Genomic DNA, 19,938 nt, shown 5'->3' with positions numbered 1-19,938 from the left:
CCCCAGAGAACCGGCCATGGAGGGACTCAGGCATCTTATTCATCCACTCTCTTGTTAAGCACCTGCAGCTTGGGCCTGGAGGAGAACCATTAGCTGTAACAAGCACCCTTTTCCTGCCTGTCCCCTCCCTCCATAGCTACAGGGGATAGATGTTTCAACATCTCTTGGAGGATGACCATATGCAGTATAGCAAATGTGGAGGATTTCCTTCTATCTTCTGTTCGAAGGCATAGGTTGTTTTCACTGTTTTGTTATGTTTCTTTTGCTCTATTCAGTATTCTCAATTGGTTTTATAATGTTCTATTTTTTGTTAGATTTTACAATACCTAATTGACTGGACAACTATTGTTAAGTTAAAGAGATATACCATAGTGCTTATTACTACTATCCCAGGATCCTACTGTGAAATCCTGTACCAGTTTCACTGCATTGTCTCGCCTGGCTTTGTTCTGTCTTGTGCTGTTGCATTTTTACTACTTTCAAAATTTTTAAAAAAAGGAAATACATGTTAAGACTCATGCATGTGTAGAATCTATAAACAGTTTATGAGAACTGATCTTATGACACATGATGAAATGAACAGATGCTTTGAAGAAAAAGAGACACTAAAATACCCAGTGCTGATCCTGGAGTGTCATAATGTGAAACCCAACAATAGTGTTATTCTTTGTTCAGAGTGATATTAGCCTGCTTGGCTTTATTCAGTGTCAACATAATTGAAGATATGGGTAACTGCATGTATGTTTAAGTGTATAGATTGATAACCATATTTCTAAGTTTTTGTTGGATAGTTGAACAGAACTGGTTGCAGTCTCACTGTTTGAATCCCCACTTTATATGCTCCACTTTAGTATCTTGAACAACTATTTGTAAGAAGATAATCTGTAATCACCAACTAGTGATTTCTTACTTTTTGTTTTTTTCTTTGAAATAATGTATTATTTCTATCCGTTTTCTGTTTTGTTTAGTCTTTCTTTAAATTCAATTTTAAAAAGAAGACACTACAGTACCCTGTGCTGATCATGGAGTGTCATGATGTGAAATCCAGCAATATTATTATTCTTTGTTCAGAATGATTTTAACCTGCTTTAGTTTGTTTAATCTAAACATAAATGAAGATATGGATAACTGCATGAATGTTTAAGTGTATAGGATTTACAACCATGTTACTAAGTTTTTGTTTGACAGTTGAACAGAACTTTTTGCAGTCTCTCTGTTTGAATTCCCACTTTACATGTTCCATTTTTGTACCTTGAACAACTATTTGTAAAACGATAACATCAACTAGTGATTTCTTACTGTTTATTTTTTTCTCTGAATGTATGTACTATTTCTACCTATTTTCTGTTTTGTTTAGTCTTTCTTTAAATAAAAATTTAAAAAAAGATATTTATGAAGCTATTAATTTTATACTGTATAGTTTTAGGACGGTTTTAAAATTCCACAGTAAACATTTCTGAGTATTTTAGTTTTCACTTATTTGCATAAAAGGTGAAGGATTTTATTACCTGCTTTCAACAGACTACCATTTCAAATTCTTTTAGAATTGCATTAAGAAAATATAAAATACTTTCATCATTGTGCTCTTTACATTATAGCTTGTTAAATTTTGACACAGGTGCTATTTTAAACTCCTATATAGGACAGTCTGAAATAGGATAATGTGTATTTATTCAGTTGATTTTTAATACAGAATTTTGAGCAGCAGAGTAGCCGATTGGCACCCTCTGTTGGTCATTTTATTTACCTACAGACAAATATAAGAAAACTGAAAACTTGTCTTTTATATGTTTATTATTCAATGGGCATTTGCAGGTCTTGCCAAAATAATGTTCTGAACTAGGTTCATGTAAATAAAGTGAATTGTTATTTAGCTGTGTATTGTTTCAGTAATTTTAGGATTATTTCCTTTTTCCTTAGGCTGGCGCTCTAATTTAGCATTCAGAATTGACATTAACAGTGTAGTTATTCAAACAAGTATTTATTTAACTGTAACAAAATATTAGCTACAGTAGCACATTATTAAACAGATAATGTTTAACAATTTCATTGTCAGGTTGGATTAATTAGAAAAACATCACTTTTTAGTTCCTAAGTAACAGTTTAGAGACTTACTTAAATTGAAAAGAGTTCACACTTCAGAAAACTAAGGCTGAGTTCTTCTCTCACTTTCTTTAAGACGAAATTATTCTGTAAAACTACGCTTAATTGGATTTAGATTATAGTTTGATAATATCTGTGTACAGTAAGTTTTCGAATCATCCTAAAAATACCTGTACAAACTTAAGGAAGCTAGACTTGGCCAGGAAGTTGAGTAGTTTGTATGGGGAAATTCTTTGCTTTTGGAGGGGTTGGTAAATAACAAGTCTGCCTTTGATGGTTCTGGTTTTCAGAATTTCACTTACCAACCAAAGCCTAAAATTTAATAATGCCTAATTTATTCACCTTTACTATATTCTACAACTATTCCATAAATTATCATCTTAGAGCTTCTTGCATTTTTAATTGAAATAAATATTTTAAAAACATACATTCTCATATATATATTTTTTAATATAGTACTTACAAATGCCAATCAATGGTATTTGTGTAGAATTTCTTGTACCTATTTGAATAAGTTGAAATTTGTGTTTGGTTTCTAGTGGTCCTTTTACTGTATTATTTAACCAAAATACGTGTTAGATTATTCAAATAAACTTTCTACTTTATGATGAAGCAATGAGAAAGATACTTTCCAAAATAGCAAATTAAACTTTAATGTTGATCTGGACTCTTAAATTTGTAATTCAATGAAACATTATTTTGAACTATAATCATTGTCTACTTATATTTTTCAGTGAGTGAAGTCCCGAAAAACCACATATAAACATAAAATGATTGGGTAGCATTCTGAAACTATATGACTTTAAATCTACATTATTTTTCTCATGCATGATGTATGATTCTATAAATACCGTGTAAATGTCCTGCATAAACTTATCTACTCGAGTATGTCAGTAAATTATTGTACCTCATGTGAAATATGCTTTGGCTATATTACCTTTGTCTTTAATTTAGTAAAAAAGTAAATGATATATTTTATTTTCAAATTTGGATACATTCATGAAAGTAGATGGGTAGTTTTTAGTTTGGTTACTGAAAGCAATGAGTTAGTGTCATTGCATTCAGGAAATTATGTAACTTCCCACTTCAAACTTGCACTCAATCTTTCTCCAGAAATTTGCAGAATCAAAGTGTTCAAATAGAAAGTTTCCATCTTATCACATGTTTGAAGTACCTAATTAAATTGGCTGACAGTCAATTAGCTAACCAAATTGAATAGGGACAAACAAACACAAAGATACTCATGGAAATATTGTCTTAGAAATGGAATGCTGATTTCTCAATGCAAGTTAATAGGAAATGGGGTATTGGGGACATGTTTAAGGATAGGGAATTATTTTGATCTAGCATCTACTTTGAAACATCTACTTTAAAAACTTTTTTTTTCCCATAATGATAGTATATTCTAACATCAGGTTTGGAAGTGTTTAATGTCCCCAGACTTTCCTTTGAAATTTTTTCCATTGTTAAGATATTTTCCTTTCCACATTTGTGTTCACTCACTTCCTTTCCCACTTTAATTATTTTATTGTGTGCTTTAGTAAATATTTAGTTCCTTGGAATTTTGGAAAAATGGAATGTGCTACTAACTGCCTATAAATGTAATGTCATTTTTTTCTTTTTTATTCTTCAGATTCTATGTGGATAAGTAGGGTACTCTTAGCATTTTGCATGTTAGAAAGTATACTTTTTTAGGACCCTAAATCTAGTAAGCTAGAAATATAACTTGTAAAATAGTGATCCAAGTAATTACACTTCTTGGGACCTGGACAAATTAACATCTTGTTTAAAAGTACAGCAAAAAAGCCTTCATTGTAAAGAAGCTAGCACAACAATAATCAGGAAATACAAAATTTGTAAGAAATCAAGAGAATGGCTCAGTGTATTTCTTTTAAATCTTTCTAGCTGTTGCAATCTTAAAATTTTGAGTCAAATAGTTCATGGGTATATATTTATTTTAATATTTTGACATGTGAAAGACTTACAAAGATGTATTTTGTTTTAAATTTTTCTTTTGACAGTGATATGAATTTTGAAAGCAGAAAACGAACAGCATGTAAAGGAAAGCTTGCCATATCAGGTATGCTGTGCATGGATCATTTTATATTGCTAAATAAATTCTTTAAAGTAACTAGAGTCGATATTTTTTTTATTCTCTCCTCCTAGCCTTTTCATATGTTTATCAAAATATTTGTTCTAAAGCTTTGCTTTGATCATTATGTTCTATATATATGTGGAACTGTCCAGGTTGAAAAAATGTTTACATATATTAGGTGGTTTTTCTCTTCAGTGCAGCCTTGTAAAATGAATAGGATAATTATTCTGATTCTTAGAAGTTAAGTGGCTAGCTGGAAGTCACTGACCTTCGCTGTAAAACCCAAGTTAGTTGACTCTATCCCTTTTTGATTCTATGGGGGTTGAAATCATATCTATGTTGTTCATCACTTTATACCCAGAAGCTTGCACAGCAAGTGGCACGTAGGTAACTACTTTCTTATCACCTGTAGGGAAAAAGGCTACACTTTTTTTCCAAGTTTTCGATTTTGACCCAGTTCTTATTTTAGCCATTGTCTTCTGTGATGCCTGTACATATGCTGTCTGTTTAGACAGACATTTATTTCCTTTTCCTGTCAACAAACCCCAGGTTTCAAATGCCTAATTAGCTTGTAAGATAACTGTATATCAGATGTGTTTGTTCATCTATAAAACGTTCTGTTATCATTCCAGCTAGAACTGATGCTTCCTTTCTCTGAATTACTAATGCAGTTGGAGACCCTCTACCACTAGATGGCACTTATGTTGTGTAGTCTCAGTTTCTCCAAAGTGTCAAGGAAGTCAAAGATAATGGCCCCCAGATCGGGTGGATTGAAATGTACTCACAGCTGACTGCAGTGATGCACTTTCACAAATATCATCTCATCAGCACATTTTGGAAACAACTGTTTATACCTCCATCACTCCTTAAGTAATAATTACTTTATTTCCCTGACTAAGAGATATGTTTTAGGGAGACCATTACTACAGTTCAGACCCTGTCACTCAACTGTTTTCCATTTCTGTCTTCACAACTCACTTCAGAGCTAGCAAAAGTTATACAGGAAGATAGACCTGCATTTTATTTAGCACACATTGGCTAACATCAGAAATTACCCTCAACTGAGTAAAAAATTCTTTAGAAAACAACTATATAAATGTCTACTGCCTGTTGTATAGTTGTTATATTCATGTTTTCATCTTTCCAATTATAAGATTGATATAAAACATGTTTTATATTTCCTTGTATCCTCTGACTGCCCAACATAGTAGTTCTTCACTGTTTAACAACTTTTAACATTAATGAATAAAATATTATGGATCTTTAAAGGGAATTTTGTACAAATACTTAAGCATAATCCTTGTCTTCTAATGTGGCACTACTCAGGATACTTGAGATATGTTATATTGCTACTGAAGACTACAACTATCTCATAATTTCAACATCTATTGTGGTTTATTGACTGCCACAATTCATGCTATTAGACATAACTGTACATTTAGAAGGAGTCTTAGGAAAAACCATTTAAAGTAAAAGAAAAACATTTTTCATGAACACAAGTTCCCAATCTATAGAAACTGAACTTATTTCTGCATACGTTTCTTCTTTTCAAAAGATAATTTTAAATTAAACTAAGGAACTGAAACTCTTAGAATATGGGGTACGTATGTAATTTCCTTTCATTTTTGACTATACTTAATTGCATCTTGTCTGTGTATTTATGAAAACAAAAATCACGTTTATAAATGCATTTTCATTTGATACTAGGATGAAAACGTGTCTTTTATTTTGACCAAAAGGAATATTTACAGCAAAGTTTCCTAATGTTTCTGAGATTATATCGGTAGCCTGGAGAGACCTGGACATTTCCATTTCTGGCTTCCAGTAGTGGCCAGGTCTTTATTTAAGGAATAACAGATTTATCCTTATTCTTCCTGCCAAGCAACACATAATAACATCATGATAATTGTCTTAGGCTTTTCACTGACTACTAATTCAATGACTAAAACAGATCACATAGTTCGCTTAATTTTCACTTTTTTTTTTTTTTTGAGGTGCTGAAGATTGAACTCAGAGCATTACATATACCAGGCAAGCCCACTACCATTGAGCTCCTTTCCAGCCCTCAATTTTCACCTTTGAAAATGATCTGTTTCTAATACCTAATAAAATCACTTTAGCCAGTTTATTATGACTCCCTCAGTTTACCATTAAACGTCAGTGGAGATGTAAGAAAAGACAAAGGTTAGAGTAATGTAAGCTAAAACTGAATCAGTCATTTACAAGAGTCTAGAAAAAATTTGCATCATTTAAAGGTGAATTAAGAGACACAGTTGGTAAGTCGTGGCTTAACTTTGGTGTCTGAACAGTACCTGATCACATGGGGAATAGAGAAGAAACATGCACCATCTCGTCTTGGAGAGCTGACTTAGGTAGGCATGGGAAAGGGCAAGACTACCATAGGCTGTGAGGAAGTCAGGGTCCATGTTTCCCCAGACAGTATAAATAGCTTATGCCACCTCAGTAGAGCCAGAACAGCTGTGAACAAGGACAGTTGTGAAATGAAATGAGTCAGCAACTGTGGTCAAGCGAGAAGGGGCTTTTTGACAGGATATCAGCCAAGTCACAGTTATAAAACAATAAAGGCATTAAAATCAAGAACAAAATAACAATAACACTATATTATGTCACTATATTAATATAACTTTGTTTTGGAAATTCTAGCTAAGATAATAAGAGTAAAGGATGAAACTAATGAAAATGAATAGACAAATGAATACTCTTTGAAGATAATGGATTACAGACTTATAAAACCTAACGGAGTTTACTGAAACTGTTTGAATTAATAAGGAATTCAGTAAAAAGTGCCTGGGTTTAAGATAAATCTATAAAAAGCAGTAATCATTTAACTAACTAGAAAATAAGTAACTAGAAGATACAGCCAGCCGTGGAGGCTTATGCCTATAACCCCAGGATTTGAAAGGCTGAGACAGGAGGGTAGCACCTAGTTCAAGGCCAGCCTGGACTATGTATGTGAATTCAAGGCCAACCTGTACTACAAAATGAGACCTTGCCTCCAAAAAAAAAAACAAAACAAAAAAAAAAAGTACTAAAACAAAACAAAAAACAATGGCGCAAAAAGTCTGCAATATTAAATATTTAAGAATCATGATGTGAAGATTGATCTATGTAAAGACAGAGTATTATAGTTATTAGCTTTCAAATTAATTTGGATAATTGAACCCAATACTAATAAAGTGGTTGGGAGGTAAGATTTTGGCAAAACAGTCCTAAAACTCATAAACTAGAATAAGATACTGTCAGGAAAAAAATATTTCTAATAGTAAAATAAGTTGTAAAGACACAATTGTTCTAATAGTGTGGTGTTGATACTAGGATATATATGGTAGTAATAAATAATTCAATTAGATGCATACAATGTATGATCAGGGTATAGACATTACTCCAACTGTCATGTCAAGACATTATGTGGCAGCATAAATCAATGAGGAAGAGAAAGATGTATACATGGAGCCAGAATAATTGTTTAGTAAGAGTAATATTTATATTTTTACCTTACATATTCCCAAATCTCATATACATTAAGTAACTTTTTGTGTGTGTTGTGTGGTACTGGGGCCTTCTGATTGATCTACATTCCTAGCTCTTTTTAAATTTTGAAACATGTTTCACTAAGTTGAAAATTGCCCAAACTGAACTGGAATTTGGAATTTGTTTGCCACCATGCTCAGTGTATATTAAGTAACTTAAAATTATAAACCATAAGCATATCTGTAAAATATTTTGTTAAGTGACTATATTTTAGTTTGGCTTTAATGTCAGAGTTTATTATGGAATTCAGAGTTCATATCAATGTAAAACTTACCAAAATTATTACTTGTCATTTTTCTCTCTGCTTCTATAGATATTCGAATACCACTAATGTGGAAAGACTCTGATCACTTCAGCAATAAAGAATGTATGTATGATCTTAATTTATAATTGAAATGTTCTCTTTGGTTTATAGTAAACTTGTGATTATTGAGGAAAAGACTTCTTCCACACTGAAATAAATTGATGTCATTTGACAGAATAAGCAGAATCTGTTGAACTATTTCTGATTTTTAATATAAATGTTACAATCCCTTTATTAATTAAGACAGTCCTTATCAATTGTACTTGTAAGTTAATAGAATCTGGGCGAGGTTAGTTAGTAGTGCCCTCAGGGTGCAGACCCATGAAGAAAATAGGGAACCAAAGAAAATTTTAAGGAATAAAGGTAAAGGCGACATTTCTTTTGTTTAACAGAATTTGTGAGATCTTTTGTGCCTTATTTTGTTACTTCAGATTATATAAAAGCATGTAATAAAGTTTTAAACTTGATTCATTTTTTTCCTTTAGCATTTTGTTTTATGGCTTTATATACTCTTCACAAATCTATGTATTGCATAGGTCATAGAAATTAACCTCAAATGATTTCTAGCTGTCAGAAGCAAAAGATACGGTAATCCTTTATCTCTCTTTTCTATAGTGATAGCTTTATTCTTCATATTTTAAAAACTGAATTATATTGAGTATAATTAGTTTTATATGAAGAATTTAAAATCAAGTTAGTGTTTGTTATTCAATTAGGAAATGTAATTTACAAAGGAATGCATGTGGGAATTAAATAAATCTTTCTGACTTCTAAAGGAGAATAAGTTTTTCTAAAGAGCTACAGTTTCACAATAATAAAGATTTAGTATTTTAAATCACCTAATACTTTTTAAAAATATCACCAAATTGAAAGATCCACCAGCTATGTTTTTTCCATGTCTACTTCATTTATTCATTTATTCTTTATCTCTCCTGCTTTGCTTTCAGTTTGATAAAAAATTTTTTGGTGTTATCAATGTGTGTACTCTTAACTTCTTCTAATAAAAAACATGTTCTTAAACAGAATTGAATACTAAAATGACAGAAATAATATTTGTATATAGTAATAAATTTATTGTTAATTGAGTTTTAAGCAGTTTTCTAGTAATAAAATTTTTAAAATTTTTTATTTTAAAGATTGTTTTGCTTTGATTGGCTTTATTCTAGTAATAAAATGACTAGTTTCTTGCACCTCTGAGACGCCTATATTTTAACATTTTTTTGGTATTCCTCTTTTAAGGTTGTGTTCTAGCTGAATAATGTATTACAAATAGCCACTATAGCACATTCTTGTAATCTTAGCACTTGGGAAACTGAGGCAGGATCATTGCACGTTTAAGGCCAGCCTGAGCTACACAGTATTTAAGACTCAAAAAACAAAAACAAAAACAAAAAAATGCTGGCCACTCTAAAAGTGTTCAAGTTTGTAGTAATATGAAAATAAAAATTTGTTAACAACTATTGAAACTCACATTTTTCATTTTCAAGATTATTTTAAGATAATTGGATTTTTCATATGTATTATTACTTAAAGTATTGTCTTTTTTCTCTAGGGTCTGAGCGCTATGCTATTTTTTGTTTATTCAAATTGGAAGCTGAAGTTTTTGATACTGACGTGCTGATTGTGGATAAAACAGTTACAGATATATGTTTTGAAAATATAACGATATTGTAAGTATCTTTACTCTTAAGGGAATAAAAACATTTAAAGTTATACTTTTTTAAAAAAAGGTCTAATTATTGGGCCTTTGTATTCTTATAGCCTGATTATTTATTGAGTTCTTGGATTCTTTTTGAAGTATCAATATCTTTAAATGTTTAAAATGATCTTAAAAATTACTTTCTTCAAAAGAAGCACTTTTCTTTCAATTTTGTGATGTAAAATAAAAATGGAAATTCTATAGTTAGCAGTAAACATTTGCCTCATTGGGTGCAAATAAGTTTTTTAAATTTATGAATATTTATATTTCCATTATTAAAATATGATTATAATAGTTTTCATTATTTTATATAGAGTGAATTTGATTAGAAAGTGGCTCGTTAGCTGGGTGTGGTGGCATACTGTTGTAATTCCAACAGTTGGCAGGCTGAGGCAAGAGGATCACTGTGAGTTCAAGGCCAACCTGGGCTAGGTAGTGAGCTCAAAGACAGCCTAAACTACACAGCAAGACCCTGTCTCAGAAAAACCAAAAAAAAAAAAGGTCTTCCATCTCATATAAGAGATTTAATTACAGAACAACTAAAATAGTAAAACAGGTTTATCTATAAGATAGTCTGCAGTATGTATCATAGGGAAAACACTTGGGTAGAATTTGGAGAGTGTTCTTTTTTTATGGTGTATTTCTTGTGTGTACTCTAAAACAGTAAAAAAAAAAAAAAAAAAAAAGAAAGAAAAGAAAAAAAAGTTGGTGATCGTCAAGGCTGTTTTTATTGCCCCTGCTTTTTTATAAGCTCATTTTATGTGGTCATACTACAGAACCAGAACTCCTCAGGTAGCCATTGAAATCATTTGTAACTAACATAAGTTTTTTGCTGGCTTCTTTCAGAGCAGTTCTATTGGCCCAAATCATTGTGGGGTTCATGATTCTTTCAGGCTTTCAAAGATATTATCTTTATATCTAAATGTTAATAGCTACTGAACTATTAAGATAAAACCAGTATTACATGTGTTTTTTTCCACTTTCAGTTATGGAGCTGCAATTGATATTTCAGAGGACTAAAAGACTATGGCAAACCACATTGTGTGGTTTCTGGTGCATTGTTCCACAGTAATCATGCAGTACAGAAAAATAAATTATATTGTTCTGGATTATTATCAGTAATGTAGATATTCTTACAAGTTGTATTGAACTAGAGAAATTTGCTTAGGTTCCAAAAGGGAAAAGAAAATCCCAGTTTTCAAATGGGTATATAATTTAGGCTAAAATTTTTTCCTAAGTTATCTAACTGTATTTATTTTCACTATCAGCTATCAAGAATAAATTTTTTTTCTGCCAAAATTATCCTGTCAGTGGACTCTTTTTCCACATCACTTTGCTGGTTGTTTTTTTTTTTTTATTTTTTTGGTTTTGTTTTTGTCAGAGAAAGAACAATACAAAGTACTTGGGAAGAAAGCACATGATTTATAATTTTTAAAAATTCTGTAAATATTTTAAATTGTTCTAAAAATAACTGCTAGCAAATGTTCTAAGTATTTTAAAATGTGCTTTTTGTTATGATTGTTTTTAATAAGTACTCAGTATTTATGAATCTCTTGTTTCCCTCTAAATATTGACATTTGTTAGTCATTACCAGGAATACTGTATGGTTAGAAGCTGCCAAATAACAAGCTGTAAAAATATCTGAAGTTATTCCTTGGATTTACCAAACCTCCAGATTGGCCATTTAAATCTAAAAAGTCTATGTTGCATTTTTAATATCTGAGTGTGATGAATGTGCTGTCTGTAGTCAGCATCTGCTGCTGATGGACCCCTTTTACAGTCTTACATGTATTTTATTGCTGATAACACAGCTATAGTCTTTCATGCTAAAGGTATTTTATCATTATGAAAAAGGGTAAAGCCAATCTCAGCATTTGCTCAAATTGCAGCATTTCTTCATATTGGTTTAATAAATATGTATCAGGAACCTTTTCTAGGGACAATGCTAGGCTGACAATACAAGGATTACCATGATAGCACTTATTCTCCAGGAGTTCATGCTTTGAACTATATCCTTTTGTACTGGTTTCATGGTTTTTTTTTTCCCTAAATAACCAAATAGTAAAAGTGTTGTTTGTAGTTATTAGGTATAAAAGTAGGATGAGGGCACACACAATGGTGAATTGACTTAGTAATTCTTTTTTTCGGTCTTTTTCGTTTTTATCAGTACCGGGGATCAAACTCACGACTGCCTGCTTGCAAGGCAGGTGCTTATGCTGCTGAGCTAAATCCCCAGCCGACTTAGTAATTCTATGAAGAAAAAATGAATACTGGAGGTTCAGATTTTGTTTTGGAGCAGTCATATCAGCAAATTATACATGTAATGTAAAGACCTTCAAAACAGCAGTGTTGAACTGCTAAAGGAAAAATAGTGCTGATCAAAAAAAATTACTTCAGTCTATTTCTTTAAATCATATGGCTGCATACATTGTTAGATAAAGTTACGTTAGTTTAGAAGTTGATAGGTCTGAAAGTTGTTTCTGTAGTGTCTCTCAGGCCATTTAGGTACTAAATAAACACAATTTTATCATAGTTTAATAGCTGATTTTGAATGTTATGAAACTATCAAATGGTTTTGCAGTTTTATTTACTATTTAGTTAAACTTTGTCCTTATAAATACCTGGTTTTTAGTAATGAAGCGAGACCAGACTTTAAAATAAAAGTGGAAGTGTATAGTTGCTGTGTAGAAGAATCTTCCATAACCAACACACCAAAAAAACTAGCTAAGAAATTGAAGACATCTATAAGTAAAGCTACAGGCAAGAAAATAAACTCGGTGCTGCAAGACGAGAATCATGAATCAGACTTGTTCTTCAGTTCTTCTATTTCGTAAGTTTTCTAATATAATATTTATGGTAACATCATTATACATTTGTGATATTTCAAAGTGTGGGTGTGTGGAGTATATGTTTACATTTTAGTGGAAAAAACATCCTGGAGTAGAAATAATTCTCTGACATTTACTCAGCTGAGGTATCCTTAATATGTTTCTTTGAAGGTAGAAAATCAGGTGACATTGTGTTTAGTAGTTTGGAATTCCAGTATCTGTCATATAGATAAAATGTTTTACTTAGAAATATGTATGTCTAAGTATTTGCTCTGTATCAGTTTACTGGTTAGATTTCTATTCATGTGCCATGTTTAATTTCATAGTTTCAAATTTTGATCACTTTTTAATAAAACATTATCACACCTACCAATAAAAAATAAGTTGTTAATATAATCTGATATCTAGCATATAGCAAATTGCACCAGTCCTGAAAGCCCCTTTTTGATTTATTTGTTCAAATTAGAATCAAAGGAAGGTCGATAGTGTTAGCATTTAAGTAAGTATTCAAAGTTCTTCTTAATCTTTTGCATATATTTAGAATCTGATTATATTTTTGTAGTATTTTTTTCTTTCTTTCTTTTTTTTTTTTAGCATTTTTTGATACCTGTATTTCTTAAATTCAAGGGATGATTAGATTGAGACTTTTCCAGGGTAGTAATACTCATTCTTATATATACTTTTCTAACTGTCTCCCTTTAGGAGGCCTTGTCCTATTTTTGAGTTCTAGTGTTGCCATCTTTATGCATCCATAATAAAGTTCCCTACTTACTAGTCTTTTATGTAATGCTTTTAGTGGTTATTTTTGCTACATTCTCATTTTTTTTAAGTTTGTTTTTTTTGGTTTTTTTTTTTTTTTTTTTTTTTTTTTGAGACAGGATTTCACTATGCTGTTCAGGCTGGCCCTGAACTCACTTTGTAGCCCAGGCTAACCTTGAACTCAAAACAATTCCCCTACCTCAGCCTCTGGAGTGCTGGGTTATAGGCATGTGTTACCACACCCCGCTTCCATTTTCATTTTAAACTGGCATTCATGTGAAGAATCTTTCTTCAGAAACTCACTGGATGCCACTGCAATATAATTGGTGGAAATAATGGAGGAAAACAGTTTTTCAGTTTGTTTTTTTTTTTTAATCCAGTATTGGGGGTTGACCATAGAGCCTTTGCCCTAAGATGCAAAGATGTAGTTTCCCCTCCCCAACTTTTTTTAAAAAAAACAAGATTTCACTGGGTTGCTAAGTTGCCCAGGCCAGGCTATAACTTGCAGTGCAGTCCTCCTGTCTTAGCCTTCCAAAGTGCTGGGACTACAGGTATACATCACTTTAGATTCTTATAGTTATCACATTTATGAATAAAATGAAGCTATCCTAGCCATTATGGAGATGAACAGTGTTGTTTTATTTGAACTCTTAAATTTTTATATGTTTGTGTCTCATTCTGTTATAGTTATTGTTCTTTTTCATGTCCAAATTGTGCATTTTCTGACTAGGAAAACTTTTAAGATGACTACCATATCCTTTGGGTATACCCAATCTTTGATTATTTCTTTGCTCTCTGGCACAAAATAAGCTATTCCCCTTAATCTTGTATTTTTCTGCCCAGACTTTGAAACACCATTTTTCCAAGAACCCTGATTTTTTTCAGATATTTTTAAACATTATGTTTGCTTCTTTACAGTTTTGTATTTAATGTTTTCTTGGGAAGCCACTTATCAGTTTGCATGCCTAGAATTTCATTACATGTATGGTACACTTGGCTCTTCAATATGTCAGTGATTTTACTGTAATACAGAAAATGAAGTATTTTAGTTGTAGCTTTTGTGACATCAACCACCAAACTAATTAAATAACTTCTTTTATGTCAGATGTATTAAATGTGAAATGTATATTGACATTTGAGCATAGTGGCTTTTCTCCTGTTTTGATTGAGGCTCATATGAAGAAATACATTTGATAGCGTGATTGAATGCACAGCTGCTTTCTACTATAATTATTAGGATTTTTGCATTCTAATTTTCAGTTTTTAAAAAGATGGTATTTGTGAATCATTAAATTGATTTTGTGATCCACGATAGGTTTTAGTCCGCAGTCTGAAGTCAGTCGTAAAAAATTTAAGTCTTTCCAATGAAAATGTCATTTAGGGGCTGGGGATTTAGCTCAGCAGCATAAGTGTGTGCCTTGCAAGTGCATGGTTGTGAGTTTGATCCCCGGTACCAATAAAAAAAAAAAGTCATTTAAAGGTTCGGGGCAGAGAACCTATAGTTTACTTCCTTGAGATCGATCTATGACTGTCTTAAAAATTATTTTACATTAAGATTCTATAAAGGATTTGTAGAAATATACTTTACTTAAGTCACAAGATAGTAGACCTGTTTCTTTTTGATGATTAGATAAATTTTTCTAGGTTGAAACAGGTTTTAAAACTGAGCAAGACCTTAGAAACAATTTCGTAGTTGAATACCTTCAACATATTTTATCATTTTTTTTTTGTTTGTTTGTTTTTTTTTTGTTTTTATCGGTACCAGGGATTGAACTCACGACTGCCTGCTTGCAAGGCAGGCGCTTATGCCGCTGAGCTAAATCCCCAGCCCCCTTCAACATATTTTAAAGAGCAGAATTTCTCCTTTAAGAAATAGCAAGACCAGTATTGCTTCATATCCAACGCTATGTAACTTGGACACAGGGCATTTCTCCTAGGCCTCAGTTTTTGTCAAATTAAATGTAAAGATGCTTGGATACCACCTTTTTTTGTAGAAAGCGCCTTAGAGACATTCCTAGAGTTTCATCTTCACTGAAGCATATAAAGACAATGAACGGAATTGTCAAACAGTTTAAAACTTGGTCGACTGCAGTGAATACTTAATTTTTATTCTGTCATTTATTACTTGTGTGACCCAGGCAAATTAATTTTTGCTGGAGTTTTTTTCTTTGTAAAATGAAAATAATGATGGTAGTACAATAATACCTAACTCCATAGGCTCTTTTGAAGTTCAATAAGATAATTTATGGATTTGGTAAAGTAAGCATTTAATAAATGTAGTTTTTACTATTATTGTTAAAATTTCTACTGTTCTCAGACCAGTGCTTCTTCTAAACCATTTCTTGATCCTGTGCTGAAGAACTACCATTTAGAAATGTGGCATAGGGTTATAAATGGTAATAGTTTTATCATTTAAAACCACACTTACAATTTCATGGGAGAAAATAATCTAAATTATGTAAGAGCCTGTATTTCACCTTAGGACTAGATATGTATTTTTAGAGTATCATATATTTATTGTATACTAAATTCTTTTTTTTTTTTTTTTTTTTTTGTCTTTTTCCTTTTTATCGGTACCGGGGATCGAACTCACGACTGCCTGCTTCCAAGGCAGGCGCTTATGCCGCTGAGCTAAACCTCCAGCCCCCATATACTAAATTCTTTTCAGTAGGGATGGCATATTTTTCTTGAGGTTTTCATTCCTCTATTTAAATTCATCATTCTACTTTGAATCCCCAAATTCAAATCCAGATTTTTGGTTTTTTTTTAGATTTCCTTTGAAGCTTGCATGCCATTTGCATGTTTTGCACCATTAAAGTTGGGCAATAGATACGATACCTTTTGTATCATCTCACCAGATCATGTTCTCCCAACACCAGCTTTCTGCTGGTCTTTATAGTTTCCATATAGAGTATACTGGGTTGCAGTCAAAGTTCAGGACCACTTTACCTGATACTTTAACTACTTACTTCAGCACAATGATAGGACTTTGAGAATTATATTAGTAATCAGAGTACATAAGTTAATTCTATTTCTTTAATAGTGATCTGATTCAATATTAAAGACTTCTGCTACATATTTTAGTCTTCAACCAAAAGGACGTACATAAAAATTTATATCTTCCTTAGTAACGGAAGATGACATATAACCAAATATAGCTGTTTTTCCTGACAAAGTGTATAATTTTTTCAGGCTATCATTTAAGTAGCTATTTTTTATACTGTTTTTATACTGTTCCCCCAGGCAGCAAAATGTTTTAACAATTGTTCTATTTGATAGAAAAAAATGTAGCTGATTAAACTTTTGGAAACTCAACATTAGGGTTGGCTGAAGAGAATGACTGTAATGTTTTAGAAAGAAAATGTTATCCTGACAAAAATGTTTTAAAAATGAGGTCATTGTTGGTTTTGGTAACAGTGATACTGGGATTAGTAATGGTTTAAAAATGAAGTAACTTGAAATATCATAAAGTATTGTTGGATCTGTAAGAAGACAGTGAACATTTTTGGTAACTTTTAGTGTGCTTCCTAATGTGATTATTTATTCATTTTATTATGGAATTTAGCTTACTGAGATTCCTTTAATGAAATTTTCTCAGTGCCTCTAGTAGTTGATTTAATTATGTTATGCTCCTTAATACCTATTTGGTATCATATACAGTCTTAACTGTATTGACATGTCTTTTAAAAATGATTTTGGGAAAACTGGCTAAATTGAGTGTGGTTTCTTTTTTAACTTGACAAAATGATTTATTAAATTTTTAAAAACAAGCTATATACTACATTCTAAATTAGATGAAAGTTATAAAATAAGTGTCCTAACATTTATCTGGAAAAAATGGATTATTTAGGAAAAATGTTGTTAAAGATTTAGTGGGTAGGAATGGTAAGCAACTTTTAAATATAATGAAGGAATTACTCAACTTCTGCATATAATGAATTTGGTTAATTGAAATGATTTTTTAGCAGCTTCATCATGTATATTTATATAGTACATTACATTTCTAAGTCATGGTTTCTGTACTTAAAATTCTTGCAGTATTTTGAAAATATGGTTACGCTGTATTTGTTTTAATTGAAAAAGTACCTTAACTTAAAACTTTCTTTATAAGGCTTAAGGATAGTATGCCATAGTGGGATCCTGTTGTTAGCTTCTGGCAAGTCAGTTACATTCTCTGAACTTCATTTTCTTCATCAGAATATATGGACCAGAATACCTGCCCTGCCTCCCTGAAGGAGTTGTTTTGAACATAAAAAAAGATATTGCTTGTCAAAGTTCATTAAACTGGCCATATATAGTTGTAGCATCATAATACTTTTGCATATAATTGATTCTTATAATTGTGGTTTTCATACTACTACCAATTAGAAAAATGATGATTTAAGAAATAGAATCTAGGCGAGAAAAGCCCTTATTCATAGTTTAAGTACTCTAAATACTTTTATAATTTTGAGCTAATATTTTCCTTCCAAGTATGTATGTATGTATGTATTTATTTATTTATTGTCTTTTTGAGACAGGGTCTTACTATGCCATTTGGGCTGGCCTTGGGCTCATTTTGTAGCCCAGACTGCCACAGACTTGCAATGATCCACCTGCCTCAGCCTCCCAAGTGCTGGGATTGCAGGAGTGTGCTACCATGCCCAACTTAGTTCTGAAATATATTTAGATATTCCTAATTACACTGTTCATTCAGTTTTTCTGAGAAATTATTTCAGAGTCTTTGGAGTATTACTTAGTTATATGCTTACTTAACATGCTTCAGACAAGGTCACCAATAACTGTTTTGCATTATTTTCAGATGTATAATGTATGGGAAATGGCTAATGTATGAATGTTTACCTTAAGGTAGTTGTGTTAGCAAAAATCATCTCTTAAGACGAGAGACAATTTAGACATGTAATGTGATCATTACATAGTTTTAACTTACTCTGATGCTGCCTTTCTAATGTTCATGGTGCAAATGCAGAATTTATAAGTTTTTTTTCCTGTACTCTAATAACAACATTTTATATTCCATGTATATTGAAATGACTCTTCCTAAAATGAAGACTACTCAAATGGTTTTGGTGGTCAAGGAGAATAAATTACAGTGTCACGTCTAAAAACAAAACCAAAGTTTCTCTTTATTCAGTCTCTTTTTTTCTCTCCCATTTCAAATATTTTTCTTGCTAGACATTACATGTATACAAACAACCTATCTACTATGGTGACCTTTTCGTTTAATGACCTTCTTGCCTCTACTGATGTTGACCTCTCATCCATTTACCCTGTGATTGTTTATTCAGTCTTGTTGTGAATAATTGCTGCATAAATTCCAAAGTCTTTATAATAAATATCCTAGGCTCTTTACCACCTCCCATGTTTCTTAGTTCTTCCTTTGGTACTCCTGTTCTAGTTTAGCTTAGATTTCATGATGTACCATTTTATTCTTTCATAGCACATCTTTCCTTTTGTTCAGTCTTCCTTTTAAAGCACCTTTTACACATGCACTCATGAGTAAAATAGTCATCTTCTCTTGTTTCACTTGAGATGCAAAGTCACTAACCATAAAGGGAGACCTCACTAATGACTGAGCAATTTAGTTAGTTTCCATAGCCTTCCACTTTACCTCTTTTTAAGATCTTTCACATGTTTCTTCTTTGTAACCTCTGATAACCCTTCCCTACAGACCTCATACACAGCTAATGACTTTGTATTACTGATTGTCTTGGTTACTTTTCTCTCTCATTGTTGAGACAAAATACTTGACGCCCAAAGTTAGAGAAGGGAAGGTTTATTTCTTACAGGTTGGAGGTTTTACTCTATACTCAGTTGCCTCCAAAGCAAAATGATATGGCTGAGGGGCAGTGGCTCATGGCCTCCTCTGCAGCAAAGCATTAACCTGCCCAAAAAAAGAGAAAGGGCTCACCTTCTTCCCACTCTTACACTGTATGCTGACTCCACTCCTGGGCAGGTGTAGCACTCATACCACCAATCCGAGTGCTAGACAGGAAACCAATCACAAATGCTAGATTTGGTGGAGTCCATGATTGCATGAGGCTGGAGGGGGTGCATATCTGAACATAAGCCATAACACTGGTACTTTTGAAGTAATCAGAAGAGAACTTTAACCTACTAGTCTACTGGATCCTCCATATGTGTTTGCTATTTTTTTCCTTGATAACTATCTTTTCATTTGGGTCCCGTCTTCTTGTGCGCCAAGTCCCACTCTTTTTATTTTTTTATTTATTTTTTTATTTTTATTATTTTTATTTTTTTTAGTCCCACTCTTTTTAATTACTCAGAGGTAGGATTCTGGACAGTTCCTCCTCTCTTCTGCGTCATCATTTCTTCTATTGCATTGTCCCACAAACATATAAAGAACTGTTGAAATAACATAGTGTTTCCTGAGAGAAAATAATGTCTTATATTCCTATCTCTGTGTGCTGTCAATCTATTATTTTTTGGACCATTTCAGTTGACTTTCCTTGTGTTACCTCGGTCCCATCCTACAGAAATTACTCTTGTGAAGGTCAACAGGAATGTACATTTTATCACATCTGATGGTTATTGGCATTCTTTTTTTTAACCTTTCGGATTAACATAGTTGATCACT

The 19,938-nt window shown here is 32.0% G+C and overlaps 1 protein-coding gene across 1 annotated transcript in view; it reads left to right on the top strand.

Annotated features, from left to right (window-relative positions):
* The window catches only part of Rtkn2 (rhotekin 2), a 78,495-nt gene that overhangs the window by 17,021 nt on the left and 41,536 nt on the right, over positions 1-19,938 (top strand). The window contains exons 3-6 of the mRNA XM_013156990.3: positions 4,125-4,183; positions 8,064-8,117; positions 9,607-9,724; positions 12,386-12,583. Coding sequence (XP_013012444.2) covers positions 4,125-4,183; positions 8,064-8,117; positions 9,607-9,724; positions 12,386-12,583 — 429 coding nt within the window. The remainder of the gene's footprint in view (positions 1-4,124; positions 4,184-8,063; positions 8,118-9,606; positions 9,725-12,385; positions 12,584-19,938) is intronic.

Source organism: Cavia porcellus, unplaced genomic scaffold, assembly GCF_034190915.1.
Source record: "Cavia porcellus strain 051 isolate PalLab524CR breed Dunkin Hartley unplaced genomic scaffold, mCavPor4.1 scaffold_28, whole genome shotgun sequence".
In the NCBI taxonomy this organism is placed as follows: Eukaryota; Metazoa; Chordata; class Mammalia; order Rodentia; family Caviidae; genus Cavia; species Cavia porcellus.
The sequence above is the reverse complement of the archived record's forward strand: the minus strand, read 5'-3'. Positions and strand labels throughout refer to the sequence as shown.